At 45.9% G+C, this 13486-nt stretch overlaps 1 protein-coding gene across 2 annotated transcripts in view; it reads left to right on the top strand.

The window, feature by feature from the left end:
* LOC147731328 (6-pyruvoyl tetrahydrobiopterin synthase-like) overlaps positions 1–13486 on the top strand; it is a 67901-nt gene that overhangs the window by 45832 nt on the left and 8583 nt on the right. For both annotated transcript variants that reach the window (XM_086956377.1, XM_086956378.1), the window contains exon 2: positions 5773–5852. In XM_086956377.1, the coding sequence (XP_086812503.1) occupies positions 5773–5852 (80 nt within the window). The remainder of the gene's footprint in view (positions 1–5772; positions 5853–13486) is intronic.

Below are 13486 nucleotides of genomic sequence, written 5' to 3'. Positions count from 1 at the left end.
ATTGGTGAGCTTTTTTCTTTTTGTTGATCCAGGCATAGGGGGGTGCTTTTGTAGTCCAGCGGACTTGTGACCAGGGCGAGCGTGACGATTTTCTAGATGCTGCCTGAGAGCCATTGGAAAATCTTCCTCCGCATCTTCGGGGTATGGAAGCATGAGGCTGTGACGACATCGACTTGAGTGTTCATGTTGAGTTTGTGGTAGATGATGATCCTGAGGTTCTTGGCGTGGGTGGAATCTGGTCCTAGCTCTGATGACCACTAGCTAAAGTCCCACAGTGATGAGCTCTTCCCAAAGATCACGATTTGGTCTTGTGAGTGTTCAGCTTTAGATAATTGGTCTTCACCCAGTGGGCAATTTTAGTCATGCTGGCATTGAACTTGATTAGGGTACTAGGCGTCCTGTCTGTGAGGGAGAGAATGAGTTGTGTGTCGTTGTCTTAGGAGAGGTTGTTTACCTTGAGAGTGGATGATGCTAGCTAGAAGGATCATGTATGCTTTGAAGAGGATCAGGCTCAGGGAGGATCCTTGCGGAACTCCGCAGAAGATGAGGTTGCAGGCGTCTGAGATGTATGTCAAGTCAAGTCAAAGATTTATTGCATAATTAATTAAAATTATTACAAAATTCACATGATAAAATAACAGTACAAGGTTATAAAATTTTTCTGCGGTTATGGCTTCTTGATCTTAATAAAATTGAAAACAGTACAATTAAAAACAACTTCCACGAGCACTCCGCAGACCGTCTCAGAGTCTCTGTTTGTGATCCCTGTTTGGGTACCTGAGGTAAAGGTATCCCCAATGGCCCTCCGCATCAATGTTCCCCCTGCTCAAATTGTTCGAAGGATTTTCTCACCTCGGCCATGAATTTGACACCTCGGCATGCCAGGATTGTGGATGAACCTCCCAGCCAGCTTGTAACTGCGTGTCTGCAGGAGCGAATGTTTAGCTCATTAAAAGTGGATTTCAGATATCGTCGTCGCTGTCCTGTCAGTGCTGGGCATACACAGAAAAGGTGGGTTAGGGTTTCAGTTTTGTACCCAGGGGTGTATGGTGCCAGACTGACTGACTGGGAACGAGCAGCTACATTGGTGTGCGTGTCCTTGGGTTTCAGTGTTGTGTAGGCATTGGATGAGGATGGGGCCATAGACCGTCAAATGCTGAACAGAGGTCCAGGACTATGATGACCAGCACATCTCCTCAGTCAAAAGTCATACGGATGTCATCCGTAGCAGCAATGAGGTCAGTTTCTGTGCTGTGGTTTGGTCTGAAACCAAACTGAGTTGTATTGAAAAGTTGGTGGTCATGGAGGTATTCGCCGGTTTCTTCTAGCGCCAGACAGGCCATGTGGTTAGCATTGGTTGTTTGGATACGATCAGGAGGCATTTGGCGAGGTTCGTTGGGTCTTGTTGCGGACAGAAGTTTCTGTAAATGGCAGTGATTTTGTTACTGAAGAATTGAGAGGGATGTTTGCTGAGATCCTGCAAGGAAATGGTCGAGCTGGAGGATGCAGATGGTGAGGTGAAATCTTTCATAATGGTGAAGATTTCTTTGCTTCTGTTGATGGACAATAATGCTGTCTGCTTGAGCAGCGCATTCATTGGCAGGGTCTCAGGGTGGATTTGAACATGCTCCTATCTATATTGTCCTGGCTCATTCCCCATTTGCGCGCCAGTTGTTTGCAGTGATGTTTCATCAGTCTGAGTTCCTCCGTGTTCCAACTGGCCTGGGATCTAGATCTCGTTGTGTTTGAGGAGGCCAGGGAGTCTGCTATGGAGGTGATCAATGTTCAAATTCTTGATGGCTTTGGGAAGGCTGTTGCTGTGTTCGGATCAGTGGGCGTTGAGACAGGTGTTTCAGTCCTTGTCACTGATGCTGTTCCAGTTTCGGCAAGCTGGTCTAGCGGTAGGGAGTGTGCGTTGGACTGGGATGCTTAACTTGACGATGGTGTGGTAGGTCGAAGGGAAGTGGTGAGAGCTTGTTGACTTGGATGATGCAGAATTTGGTTTAAAAATTGGTCCTGGAGATGTCTAGTGACATGGGTAGGGCCCTTTACCCATTGAGTGAGGCCCAGGCTTCCAAGGTCTTCAATGAGTGCTCTCGAGTTTGGCTTGGTGTGGTCTTCCAGGTGGAAATTCACAGGTCCAAGTAGGATGCAATTGGTAACATCGAGGGTGAGTGGTGCGGTGAAGTCTGTGATGGTGTCAGTGATGTTGGTGCCGAGTACCTAAGGTCTGTAGATGAGAGTGCCTCTTAGGGTGAAGTTGGCTGTGTTGTGAAGCTTGAATGACAGGTATTCCAAGTTGGAGGAGGACATGCACGTGGATGTGGTTCAGCTCATGGTTTTCTTTTGAATGATGGCAATTCCACCTCCGGGCTTATGAAGTCTGTCTTGCATTGAAATCTTGTATTCAGGGAGTTGGCTGTAGCAATGTAGGGTTCAGCAAGTTTTTGCTCGAAAAAATAGCTCATGGGCATTATTATGCAGCAGTTCTCTGATCTCTGTGGCATGTTTGGTGAAGGAGCGGGTATCGAGGAGCATGCATTTATTTGAGTGTGGATTGTTGGTTGAGTCGTTGCAGGACATAGTGACAGTGAGGTGTTGTGTGCTGTCAGTGCTACGAGTGTTGTGTGTGGGTAATTGCATGAAAATTTCCAGGAAGCGCAATAAAATTCTCCTTCGGTGTTGTGTGGTGCAGCTAGGCAGCAGCGTGTGGAGCAGTGGCCGGGGTTCAGGATGTGGAGAGTCACAGTATGGTAGCAGGGGGAGAACTAGGGTTCCTGGCACGGACAGGTGCACACGGGCTTGCCTTTGGCACGCCTTTGCAAATCCACGCTGCGGCAAGCATTAAGTAGGTCCTAGGAGGGAAAAATTCGACTCTACAACCCACTTCCCAGACTATTTCTTTAGGATTAACAAGAGGGTCATAGTTGGAAAACTTTACTTCAAGAGGTGATGTATTTGAGAACTAAGGAAAGCCATACATGTTTTATCATTCTCCTCACCACTGTACCTACATCTTCTCTGCTGTGCAAAGCAATGCTAGATCCAGATCACCATCACTGCCTTCGTCTTTTACACCACCATGATGTCAGATTAAATAATGAAACTGAACTATAATTTTGTATGCAACACACTGATGTAATATTAGCTATATATTGCTTACTACCCCCAACGATGCATTGAAGCACCTTACACCAGGCAGCATGCTTCTCAGAATCCCATATTTTGTGGTTAGTCCAGTGTGACTGAGATTAGTCTTGTGCATGCAAACAAACCATTCCAGGCATTAACTCCTGTTTCTTTGTGAGAGATTACAATAAGAGGAGTTAGGCGATATCATTAGGGAAACGAGTGTGGGGTTATAGTTGTATGAATTCATACATATTTTGGTGGGATTCATAGATCAGCTATAGGAGGATAGGTATTGTTAGGCTAAAAGGGTATGACTTTCAAACAAAGACAGATTATGATATTTAAAATGAGTTCTGTACAAATTGCAGAAATACACCGAGAGATTAAAAGCAGGCATGGAAGTGACTCAAAGAAGTTGTGCTTCGAGAGAAAATAGCTGCACAGAATAGGAAAGGAAGAAGAGGGTATTTTCGAAAGTTAAAGGAGAGGCGACAATTGGAGATTTTTGGTAAAGGTCAGTTTTTAAGCCATAATTTATCAATTTGGAGGATGCTTTTTGAGACCGCATGCAATTTAAGGATTCAAGCCTCACACTTTACTGCATATAAAGATAGTGCTATATTATTTATTTACTTTTGGTAGGCGCTAAGCAGAAATCAGCTTCTCACTGTACGTAACCCATCTTCAGCCTTTGCCCTGTTGCAGTGCTGGTGTTGCTATGTATCTCAATAAATTCCCCCTACAAATAATGTTGCACTCTTTTCACAGCCAACACTAAAGGAGGGAAAGGGTTAGGTCAGAACTCTTTACAGGGAACACTGAGGTTGAGGAGAAAGGAGACAAACCAAGACTTAGCAGAACACCTTAGGTTTTCAGGTATAGCATGAATAGAATATACACTGTCAGTGGATGTTAAAGAGTGTGCACATTTAAGAATGGAATTTGAGTTTTATGTTTAGGCAAGGCCTTCTCCCTTAATCTTATTAAGTAGTTGGTGGAGGGTACTGTGGCACATCATTATCTCCCATTCGTGTCTTCCACGGTGGAATGCACTAGACCGGGTTCTCCAAAGAGGCTCGGTAGCTACTGGTAGCTCTCCAGGTGCCTATGAGCAGCTTCCCTACGTGTCGTTCAACTTAGTAAATGAAAAGTGCTTGTTTGGTTGGATTAGATATGTTTCCAGTTCTCAAACTAATGTGTTTACATGTCAAATGTTTGTATTTTCAGATTAACCCCTTGCGTGCTGATGACTGCTCCCGTCCGTCAAGCGTCACGGTTGGCGTGTGCTGATGACGGCCGGTAGCCGTCATGACCCCACCCGCGATCGGAATCTGCCGCACAGGTGCAGAATTCCGGCCGCGGGCAAGGGGTTAATAAGCTGATGTTTGCCCCAAAAAAATTAGGCAAAATATTAAATGGTAATTCATGCTTCATTGGGTAGTCTTATTATTGATCTTTTCTTAGGGGCAACTGCCTATATGACTACTGTGACATGTAGAGGCATTCTAAATTAAAATTGATAAGCTCTATTTCGTCATTAATGCTGGTGACCTTGCTTGATGCACTGAGGTGGTCACTGCCTGTAGTCCTGCATGCATTGACCATTAAATGAATCTAGTTTAAAGTGGTAACTATTGTTAACACTAATTTCTGCTTGGGGTTATTTTTAGGGAATATAAGTAGCTGTTCGCATAGAAAATGCCGGAGATCTCATGGCTAGAATCTCCTCCCCCCACTCACTCGACCACCAAAAATGACAGAAAATGAAGAAGTGTTTTCTTTTTTTTCATTTCAGAAATTCCCCGCTCAAGACCCCATATAGGACCTGTTTTAAGTTGTGATGTATGCATGTGGGTTGAAACTAAAAAACATTTTTCATATAATGCATAATGCAGAAGAAGACGACACTCTCTTCTAGAAAAGGTGGTGCACAAAATAAAATTGGTTGTAAACAAAGGTGAAAAGCTATAAGCGCCATTAGAAAGAATGGGATGCAGTTGGAAATGAGGCGTAATGTTTGGAAATAATTGCACATATGCAATTACAGTTTGCTGTGAAGGAAAAAGAGCAGTACCAATGAACATGCATCTATGCCAACAAATCATGAGGACTAGGTGCCTGATGGATGATAAGCCATCCTCAGAAGATCCCCCAGGGATCTGAAGAAATAATAAGGGCAAGCGTGCCTCTGAGGGAATTTGCCTTGGTGTTCAATGCTGGAAGGACGGAAGACTGAGTTGGCCATGCCAAGATTCGAAGTCCTGGCCTGCAGGTCATAGCAGACGTCCGTAGTGAGCCATTTTGCATTAATGTTGAGTTTGCTAAGGGAGAAATGGGTTACTTCTAAACCTACCTGACAAGGATAGTACAACATTAAGAATGGAATCAAATCAAGTAGGTTTCACGTGGTTCAGGTAAGTTTGGGTTGGAAAGCAATTCTTACCAGTCACTTGTGAGCTCCTGAACATATGGTAGCTGACGCACGGAACCTGGAGGGGTTGGCTTCCTCAACATGCGAGGTTATGCAAGGATTGATACATTCATTCTCAGAGGGGTTCTGTCTGGGATAGGTGAATTACAGTGGCTGGTGCATTGTCTGGAAAATGTTTTCAATGACTCTATACACTTTGTTTCCCGCAGCAACTCCCTGAGCGATGAAGAAAACAAGGAGCTGTATGGGAAATGCAACAACCCCAACGGACATGGGCACAACTATCGAGGTGAGAGAAGGGCCATCACTGTCCGCGTCAGCCTGGACAGTCTATGCACAGGCTTCATGACACCAGGGGCCAGCAACAGCTCCTTGGAACTCCTGATTTATATACTGGCCTCGGTTAATCCGTGCAGTTTTGGATCTGCACAGGTCCCATCAGAGTATACACCACTTCTAGCCGTAGGGTGGCCTTATCTAGGTAGATAACTTAGATTAGGTAGACATCTGCACAGAAAGCGACTTCACTAGATTTCCATCATCCATCAACACAGGAAGTGTCTTCAGTAGTTTCCCATCCACCGTCCCCAGAACTCTTCTCCCCTCCAGGACCCACTTAATAGAGGCTGCAGTGTGGGTATGCGACTGGCACACCAAAGGCAATCTTGTCTGCGCCTGGACCGCGCTGAGCACCAGGAACTCTGGTATTCTGCCCACCACCCCCAAACCCGCCACACTCAGCCACACTTTCAGCCCCAGCTGCTGCCTCACCACTCAACACGGAAGTAGCATTCACATGCGCCTCCTGCAACTTCACATACCCTACTCCCACCACTCTTGCACCAACAGCTGCACACGTGCTCACTCTTACATAAACCAGCCACCCGTTCACACTCCTACAGATCAACCACCACCTACACAAAATGCCACGCTTGCATGCATGCACCCCAGCAGCTTCTTAATCACTAAACATGCCACAGTGGTATGGGACCTACTGCACGACCCCGCTCCTGACCTGCTCTTCCTCACGGAAACATGGCTAACTCCAACCTCTCCTCCGGACATTGACAGGCATTCTAGCTGGCTACAAGACAGTCGGTACAAGCCTGGAGGTGCATGATCCCTTAAGCCAATGTGGCTCAGATCCCATGCATACAATGAACCAGATCAGGACAGGCATTCTCTAACATTGCTCCTAAAGTGTGGAACGACCTCCCACTCCACATCAGAGACTCTTACTTTCCTTGAATTCCACAAGAAGCTGAAGACCTGGCTTTTCAATTAACCAACCTACCATAGCCAGCGCTAGGCACGCACACGCTCATGAGTAATGGTGCGCTTTGCAAATACACATAACAAAAAAACATAACTCCCCATCCAGACTTCTACAAGCAGTCAGAGTTGTGTATGATGGCTTATTAAGACTGTTCCAGGATCTTGGATATCCTCAACTTGGAGAGTTGCCTTTCATTTGAGTTTTACGGACCTTGGAGGGTTTTTAATATAGACGACCTTCAAATCACACCACAGAAGGCCTTTATTGTTTTTCTGAGTGAAGATGATTATTCCTACAGACAGACCAGGGCATCACGTTTCTTCTCTGGATAGATGGCTGCAAGCAATATTGCTCTAGGTGCTCTGGGTTATTGTCCGGGGAGATTCATACCCTTCCATATGGCTCCAACCCCATCACTACTCCACAATGCTTTTGGTTCCAAAGGCTTTTTATTGGCATAGGTGATACTGAAAAGGTAGCAAGTGCAATAGGAGGTTGGGAGACTCTGGCAGTTCAGGTACTGTGCCTCTAGTCCATTCTGGTAGTGATTAAGTTGTGCTAGTAGTTGCATAACTTTAGCATCATCAGTCATTTTGGGGTTGGGGGGGGCTTATATTTCATCATCAGACTGACTGAAAGCAAGAAGCAGAAAAGGAAGAAATGACAAGGAATAAAGATATGAAAACAGCAACATAGGACGAACATAGGGATGCAAATAACCTGCAAGAGGCAGATGAAAAAACCGTGTCAGATGGTGGATGAAAGAGGCATTAGGTGGATTCAAGACTGGGCAGCAAAGGGACTCCGCCAACCCCGGGATTTGGCAGTGGGATCCTAAGAAAAACTTTGTCCCCATGCACTTTATTATTACAAATTAAATGCTGCCTACTGGTCTGTTCCGGACAGAGAGATGCTGGGCCATGCTGCTCTAGGTCCTCCTTTGTTATCTTTCAGTAGTATGACAGATTACTTTTAAATTCTCAAAAATGCGAACTCTTCCTGAAAGGAATGTTCGCCAGGTAGCAAAGAGATCAGTGAATAGGCATTTTGCTGCTATTTGGGAATCTGAGAGGAAGACATCTATGATCTTGAAGGCATGGAAGGGATGTGGAACCTAGTGAGTCTTGAAGGCTGAATTGAAGGGGGCATTAGGGTAGACAAGGTTGAGTTGGCAGAGCTTGAACGGGATTGGATGGGTGCAGATGAGGATGCTCTGGCTCCCCCAGCGATTTCAGAATGTTGATCATCCCCATTCGATTTCAATGTATCAAAATTGCTTGCTGATGTGTCCCACAGTGGTTGAGAAACGTAGGATTTTCTTAAATTTAGATACATCAGAGAGTTAATATTGGGCAGTAATTGACTCTGGTGCATTCCCCTATGAAATAGATTAAATAAATGGTTTATGAAGAAAAACAGGAAATAGCCCTACAAGACAAAATTCACAAGAGAGCTACATTGTAAAAAGTGCCAGTGCCCACAGCTGTGGGCGGAAACATGTGCTGTCAAGTGTTACCAAGGGTACGTAATCTTCTATCCACCTCAAGACTCTGTAAAATGCTACCCAGGCCCCCTTCCCATTTATTTCACTCTTTCAGGTTCCTTCTTCCTCCCTTTCTGTTGGCTTTATCACCTTCCCCTTCCTCCTTTGTCCTTTGTGTGTGTTTTTCCCTCTCTTGCGCTCGGGAAATGTCTTACCAGAAAAAATAATTAGTGGTCTCTAAAAATGAGTGTTGGTGGCCCTCGCCAGCTCAAATTAAGCACTGGGTGTAGTGAGCAACTTAAGTCTGTACATTGTCCTAAATCCGAACTCTACTCTCTCACACATTATTAGCAGCATTTGACTGACCTGATATTATAATAATGCCACCTTGGTAAGGGATATACATTTTTGTTGGTTTTAACAAAGCAGTCTTGCAGTAAATTGAATATATAGCGACGGATGCACATTTAACCGCCTATGTTCAATAGCAAGATCAAATCTCAATTGAGATAGATTTTTTACTTTGCACCCTGTCCAGCGAGCCATGTTTTTCCAATGGAAGACCTACAGGATAGCAGAGTGTTTGCACCAGCACAGCTTTTGCCGATAATGGGGTGTTTGAAGGTCATTCATTGGAATGGTGTGATGAGTGGGATAAGGGAGAAACAAAACTTAAATAGAGAAGTCTGATCTTTTGTCAGTTACTCCTTAAGATTAACTCCTAGCCACACCTTGTTCAAAGTTGGGAAATCGAGAGAATGCAGCATATTTTGTTTGAAGAAATACAAGTATTTTCTAATTATTTGGGTTTATTGAAGCGACAACACAGTCAAACCCAGCCAACAAAGACCTGTCTTCACACCACACCTGTTCAAGTGTGTTGATATCTGGATGCTCTGCTGTGAAATTTTGGTCCGTTTAACATCAGAAAAGAACTTTTTTTTCCTACTATTTAGTCTTTGCACCGTGAGAATGAATGGAGGCGTTTGGCAATAATTTACAGTGGGTGTTAAACTTCAGGATGTTCGATTTGCCCAATATTTCTTTGCCAGTGAACGAGTAGAAAAAAAATGAAAAAACCACCATGCCAAATAGTCCTGACTACCAAGATTTGCTGAAGGAGGAATTTTACCCTTTTCTTAAATTCTTGAGATGTGATCTTCCTACAATGTGGCTTGGGCAGTGTACGACCCCCACCCCGCCTCCCCATGCCTGCTGGTCATTCGGGTTTGCGTCATGAAATGGAGTTCACTCACTGTAGTTTTTAGGTCGAGCCTAGAGTCGGCGCGCATTGCAGATGCCTTGATCACACCCCTGGCTTCCCATTGGTTTCTAAGTGTGCTTTTAGTAAGCCCCTTCCTTTCAGTGACTAATTTTATCGTTTGTCCCGCCTTTCCGTGGGCGGTTCCTGTGCTTGGCAACTGGATCTGTTACCTGTAGAATTGCTCTTCAGTTTTATTCATTAGGTCATTGGACTTCTTTTTCTTTGTTTCCTTGCTTTTATTTGTAAACAGCTCTTAATGTACGTTCGTGCGTTTACCTTTTTTCAGTGCGGCACCCCAATTCATCTTTAAAATACATGGCATGTTTGCGTCACTCAGCGAGTAAAGTGTGGGTGAGACAGTGTAGGAAAGTGGGTTTCTGTTGCATGAACACCCCCACTTTTTGCCACACTACTGATGCACTTTTTCTTGGTGTTCCCTGCCAATCAGGTTTGAGGGCCTGTGCTCTTTCCCCAAAACTAACCCAGTTGGCATCTCTGGCCACAGGTCAGCCCCTGGTGAATGGTAGCACAGGTACCCAGGGCACTGTGACCAGGGAAGAACTCTAAGGGCTGCAGCAGTTATTGTTCCACCCTTAGAGGCCCTGTACCTTTACACACACACACTGCCCTTGCAGGCTGCGTGTTTTGGTGAAGAACAAAGTAAAGAGTTGACATGGCACCTACAATCCACTGCCCTGGCATAGATCAGTCACCCTTCTAGCTGGGTGCCCTATGCCAGTGGTGAGGCTACAGGTGCATGAGCCCTGTACCCCTACAGTGTCTAAGTCCATTCTTAGACTTTGTAAGTGCCGTGCTGCCATTAAGAGTATATGGTGCTGGGAGCTTGTCATTATGAACTCCACAGCACCATAATGGCTACACTGAAAACTGAGAAGTTTGGTATCAAACCACTCAGCCCATTAAACCCACACTGATGCCAGTGTGGGATTTAATGAAAAATGGACACAGAGGGCACCTCAGAGATGCCCCTTGAAAACGAACCCACCACTAGTGTCCAGGCTGAGTGGCTGCTTGCAGCTGCCACCACAAGACATGTTTCTGGACCCCTGTGGCCTGAAACAATGCACATCCTGGGACGATGTGCCAAGTCTCCTCCCCCAGGATGGGCAGGGTTCATGAAGGGGAAGCTTCAAAGCCATGCTGCCTTTGTGAGCGTCCCCAGACCATTTGCTGCTTTCAGCAACTGGTCCCCACTGGTTCTACCCCCCACTTTGGACGGGAGAGCCGGTAGGAAGAACAAGTGAGGGAAAGAGGTGTGCCATCCTCTGCCAACTCCACCCCTCCGGGGGGTGGGGGGGGGGGGGGGTGAGGTGAAGCACAACTGAGTTCCTGCCATCTTGAGGATGGGGGAGCCAAACCAACCAGGGACAGAGTCCTGCCCCCCTCACTGGAGGGTGGCATGATAGGGGATGTACCCACCCCAGGGAAGGGACACATTGGTCCCTGCCCTTTACCTACCTGTGATGCCCCTAAAATCTAGTATTTAGGGGCACCCTGATCTCTGCTTCTTCAGATCCAGAAACGACAAGAAGAAAATAAGAAGGACCGAACAGCCGTGCATCCAGCTAACAAGAGGAAGATGACCACTGACTTGGCCCCAGCCCTACAGACCTGTCTCCCCTTGAACCTGCTCCTGCAAAATCCCGGTGTGTCCTGCAGCCAGCACCCTCGAAAACCCCGTAGGACCTGCCTGCCTTCACTTCCAAAGACTACTTCTCCTGTAAACACCGGATTTGTCCAAACAACAACCTCTGGCAGCAGCCAGAAACAGCGAATCCAGTCCACTCTGCAACTGCCAAACCCGGCCCGAGCTCGAGTGGAAAAACACCAAGAGGAGGTCACCCCGGCGATCCTGACCCGAGATCCGGCGCACCCTTGACCTACCTCAAGCCTCTAGCCGATGCCTGCAGTCTAAATCCAGAAGGCCCCCTAACCGCGACCAGTTGCTGGTAAGAAGATCCCACCCCAAAAGGCACCCCTGTACCAGATGCTCCACTGCCTTGTGTGCCAAAACCAACGGTGCCTAACCAATCCTTAACTTCCCAACTTACCTCTCGAAGTGGTGGTCGCACCCAGAAGTCCTTTATCTCCCTGGCTTCAGTGCTTTTGCAAACCGGAGGTTCTCCATAGAAAAGAACGGGGCACCAGACGTCAAAACAGCGGAGTGTCCCGGTGCAAAGAGGACCCCCATTGAAAAGAGAGACAGAATGCACTCACAATCCTGCACCACAATTTTACTGAAGGAACAGCCAGGTCTTGAGTTGGCGTCTAAAGCTAAGAAGCTCTCGCTCTTGTTTGAGGGAGAGAGGCAGCGCGTTCCATGGTCTTCCCACTACTACCTGAAAGGAACAATCCCCCTTTCTAGTCCAGGTAAATTTTGGCACCACTAACAGATGTTGGGCTGATGACCTCAGTGTCCTGGCTGGAATAGAGGGTGTGATTCTCTTTCTGATGTACTGGGCCCGCTGTTATGGAGAGCCTTAAAAGCAAGCACCAAAGACTTAAAGTCAATCCTATTTTTCACTGAAAGTCAGTGTAAGGTTTTTAAATTACTTGCCATATGGTTCCTAGGCCCTGCCAAAGAAACCGTTCTGGCAGCCTTGTTTTGAACAACCTGAAGGTGGCCCAATAAATAATTTGGGATGCCCAGGTATAATACATTGGCATAGTCCAGCCTTGACATAATCAAAGCTTGGACTACTGCCTTCCTATAGAACAATGGCAACAAAGGTAGGAAGTTCCTCATCATTTTTAAAAGTCTGAAACACGTGCCAGCCACAGATTGAACCTGATACTTCATGGAAAGATCTGAATCAAGCATGACTCCAAGATTCTTCACAGTGGAAACAGGACTGGATGGCGGAGGCAGATCCTGAGGCCACCAATTCCGCCATTCATCACCAGGGGAGCGTCCAAAAAAGGTAATTTCAGTTTTAGCGGAATTGCATGATAGTTGGTTTTGTCGAAACCAATGAAACACTTTAGTCAGGCATCAATGTATTAAATTTTCATTGAGCGGCTCATCCTTTTCAAAAGTGAACAACAATTGGGAGGCATCGGCATAGGTTATAACTTTGGCCCCATGTTTCTCCGCTAGGGATGCAAAAGGTGCCATATAAATATTAAAAAGAGTTGGGCTCAAAACTGAGCCCTGAGGCACTCCAACATTCAGCGATGGAATATCTGCTGAGAAAGGTGGGGACCAAATAGATTGCTGAGAACCTTCCAAAAAAGAGCAAAATCACCTGAAAACCGTGCCCCCAAATACGCACTCACTAAGTCTCTGTAGGAATCAACCATGGGGCACGGTATCAAAAGCCACCGAGAAGTCCAGCAGTATTAATACTGCCTTCCCGCCTTAGTCAAGGGTGGCTTTGATACTTTCACTGACTTCCTATAAGGCTATTTTCGTGCTATAATTTGCTCTAAAACCCGATTGGCTGGGATGAAGAGCATTTGTGGCCTCAATGAAGTTAGTAATATGCCTTGGCAATAAAAAGGAAGCAGTGTTATGGGCCTGTAGTTGCTGACTACTGCTGGGTCAGCTAAAGGTTTCTTCAATAGTGGGAGGATTTTACCCTGTTTCCACTTCGCTGGGACCTTTCCTTCTGACCGAGAAAGGTTCAGAACTTGATTAACATGATTAACAGCTGCATTCAGAACCTCAGCAACAGGTGCTACAATTTTCGCAGGACACGGATCAGAAGGCGACCCAGATTTAAGCGCCTTCATGATGGTAAGTGAGGTATCCAGAGAAACAGGAGGAAAATCCAAAAGTATTTCCTCCCTAGAGTATTCTTTATAGTCTGCTGCATCGTACTGGTTCGTACAGATAGGCATATCAAATGTGTCTTGGATAGATTTGATCTTATCATGAAA

Source organism: Lissotriton vulgaris, chromosome 2_1 (assembly GCF_964263255.1).
Source record: "Lissotriton vulgaris chromosome 2_1, aLisVul1.2, whole genome shotgun sequence".
In the NCBI taxonomy this organism is placed as follows: domain Eukaryota; kingdom Metazoa; phylum Chordata; class Amphibia; order Caudata; family Salamandridae; genus Lissotriton; species Lissotriton vulgaris.
Note: the sequence above shows the minus strand (reverse complement) of the source record. Positions and strands in the feature narration are given on the sequence as shown.